The sequence below is a fragment of the Myotis brandtii genome, unplaced genomic scaffold, assembly GCF_000412655.1.
Source record: "Myotis brandtii unplaced genomic scaffold, ASM41265v1 scaffold806, whole genome shotgun sequence".
In the NCBI taxonomy this organism is placed as follows: Eukaryota; Metazoa; Chordata; class Mammalia; order Chiroptera; family Vespertilionidae; genus Myotis; species Myotis brandtii.
In genome coordinates this window covers 1,459,272-1,461,673 of record NW_005371249.1, presented here as the reverse complement: position 1 = coordinate 1,461,673, position 2,402 = coordinate 1,459,272, and the positions used below count along the sequence as shown (strand labels likewise).

The 2,402-nt window shown below is 38.1% G+C and overlaps 1 protein-coding gene across 14 annotated transcripts in view; it reads right to left on the bottom strand.

Annotated features, from left to right (window-relative positions):
- Positions 1-2,402, bottom strand: part of RNF38 (ring finger protein 38) — a 72,902-nt gene that overhangs the window by 16,963 nt on the left and 53,537 nt on the right. For all 14 annotated transcript variants that reach the window (XM_014531504.1, XM_014531502.1, XM_005883953.2 and 11 more), the window contains 2 exons: positions 1,828-1,995; positions 203-373 (listed from right to left, as the gene is read on the bottom strand). In XM_014531504.1, the coding sequence (XP_014386990.1) occupies positions 203-373; positions 1,828-1,995 (339 nt within the window). The remainder of the gene's footprint in view (positions 1-202; positions 374-1,827; positions 1,996-2,402) is intronic.

The following is a 2,402-nucleotide window of genomic DNA, read 5'->3' as shown; positions in this document are numbered from 1 at the left end:
GGGGGGGGGAAAGGGGGGGGGTAAGTGGGGGGGGGGGGGTAAGGACACATATGTAATACTTTAATCAATAAAGAAAAAAAGAACCAGAAGAATGCCCAAGTTATAATTTTTAAATGGTAACAATTTACATCTACTAAATTAATCTACCTTTTAAGTCTAAACATCCTGTGAATATTAAAGACATAAAAGTAGAAATACCTACCGATCGTGATTGCTGTGTTTGGAAAGGGACAAACTGGCCTGGTGGTGGCAAATGAGGATGATGATGAGGAGAAAGGTGAGGAGGATGTAAAAGAAATGGATCACTAGAAATAAGGGGTGGGAATGCAGCATATGGTACTGGTAAGTGCTGAACTGAACAGGCTTGCAGCATCTGTAAGAGAAATTGTTATTTTCTTGTTGAAGGTATCAGAATACATAATTAAAAACAAAACAAAACTCTATACAGTGAGATAGAAAGGTTATTGCCACGTCCCCCAAAATGTTTTAATAACCTATATCAGTGGTCGGCAAACTGCGGCTCGCGAGCCACATGCGGCTGTTTGGCCCCTTGAGTGTGGCTCTTCCACAAAATACCGACTTCTGCGCATGGGCCACGAAGTTTCAATCGCACTGTCCGTGCGTGCCTGCACGTGGTATTTTGTGGAAGAGCCACACTCAAGGGGCCAAAGAGCCGCATGTGGCTCGCAAGCCACAGTTTGCCGACCACTGACCTATATTAATAAAATACTAGTGTATGTTTATCTCTATTAGTAAAATACTGGTAACTAGTAATTATTCTGTATTTTATACAGTTCTTACAAATCAGTCAAAACACCCAACTTTTACTTTAGTCTTATTAACAAGTATGAAATGGGAGAAAAACAGAGGAATCTCTCTCTACTTTAAGATGCAGTGGATACTGCTTTCCAAGAAGCTCTCTTTGGAAATTTTTTATTTCTAAGATTTTTTTTATTTATAGGAGCCCAATTCACAACTAAGTGATTTAAGGTCTCTCAATATTTTAAGTCTGCTGACTTAGCACACTGGTTCCATAATCTTGATTGAGAAATCAAGCTTGGGTAAATTAATGTTAAAATGGGTTGGTATTTGTATATAGGTGTTCCTTTTAATCTCATATTCAAACAAAGGTTTAGGGTTGTATTAATATATTTAGTGAAGTACTTTACTTTGAAAACATAATTGACCCTTTGGGTCATTTAAATCCCTTGGATTTCAGCAATCTCATTTGTGAAATATGGAGGCTGGACTAGGGGTGGGGGTGGTGTTGGTAGATTCAAAGATAAAGTTTAAGTTTAAGAGGCAGAAAGAAGTGGGTGGAAATCTCTGTTCTCTCATACTAACTGTCTCTATTAAGCAAGTCATTTTCATTTCATCATCTAGAAAATGGGATACCATTTTTATCACAGACTTCCTATAGTGAGGAATAAAAAGACCAAGCATTCAACGTACCTGTCAAAACCCAGTAAGTGCTGAGACTATTACTGCTGATCACTAACTAGACTTTATTACTAACTAGTCTGATATCCTATGTTAATAATCCAAGGCTAACCTAAATTAAGATTTAATTATAAACTGTGCTGATATATGAAGGAACATGCTTTGACCTTCAGGATATCCAAATATGTACAATTTAATTAATGTAAAAACATACCAAATTTTAAAGCTAATTTATTAAACTGTTACTATAACAAAGCTATTGAGATAGCCATTGCAACAAAATGGCCTTTTTTAGTTGGGAGTGAAAAGCTACAGAAGCCAGTCTCTTAAGTTTTGTTTACTTACATAACACACGTAGCCATTCCACAGAGGAGTGCCCAGACTTACCGGAGGAGGCACACTACAGACAGGGAGGTGCTGTCCACTGAAAACCACAGAGCATCCTGGGACCTGCTGTGTACTGCATGCAGGGATGTGCTGGCCTGTGCAGAGCGGAATCCCATGTGGTGCCACTGTTGTTACTGTATAAGAAACAGGGACGGTGCCCTGATGGAGCTATTAGGAAAGAAAAGCAAAATGTTAGAATTTTAACTGTTTGAATAAAACATCAACTATTAAAAATCAAAACCTGGTCATTTATTGATTCTCCTCAGGGGCACAGTTTTCATAATGTACTTTTCCAACAGTTTCAACTAAACTATTATTTGTCATTGGATAGAAAAGTTGTCTGTTTCAAAAGCAGTTTATGATGCCCACAGAACTGGGACTAAACTCTTCTCCCAAAAAGCTATCCTAAAAAGTCCAGGAAAAAAAATGAAATGCTGTATTAACTCTTCTACACTGCTGAAAACTCTTCTAAAGAGAAAATCTGGAAAACCAAGATGGCGGCATAGGTAGACACCGGAGATTGCTGCCTCGCACAACCACTTCAAAAATACAACTAAAAGACGGAACGGACATCA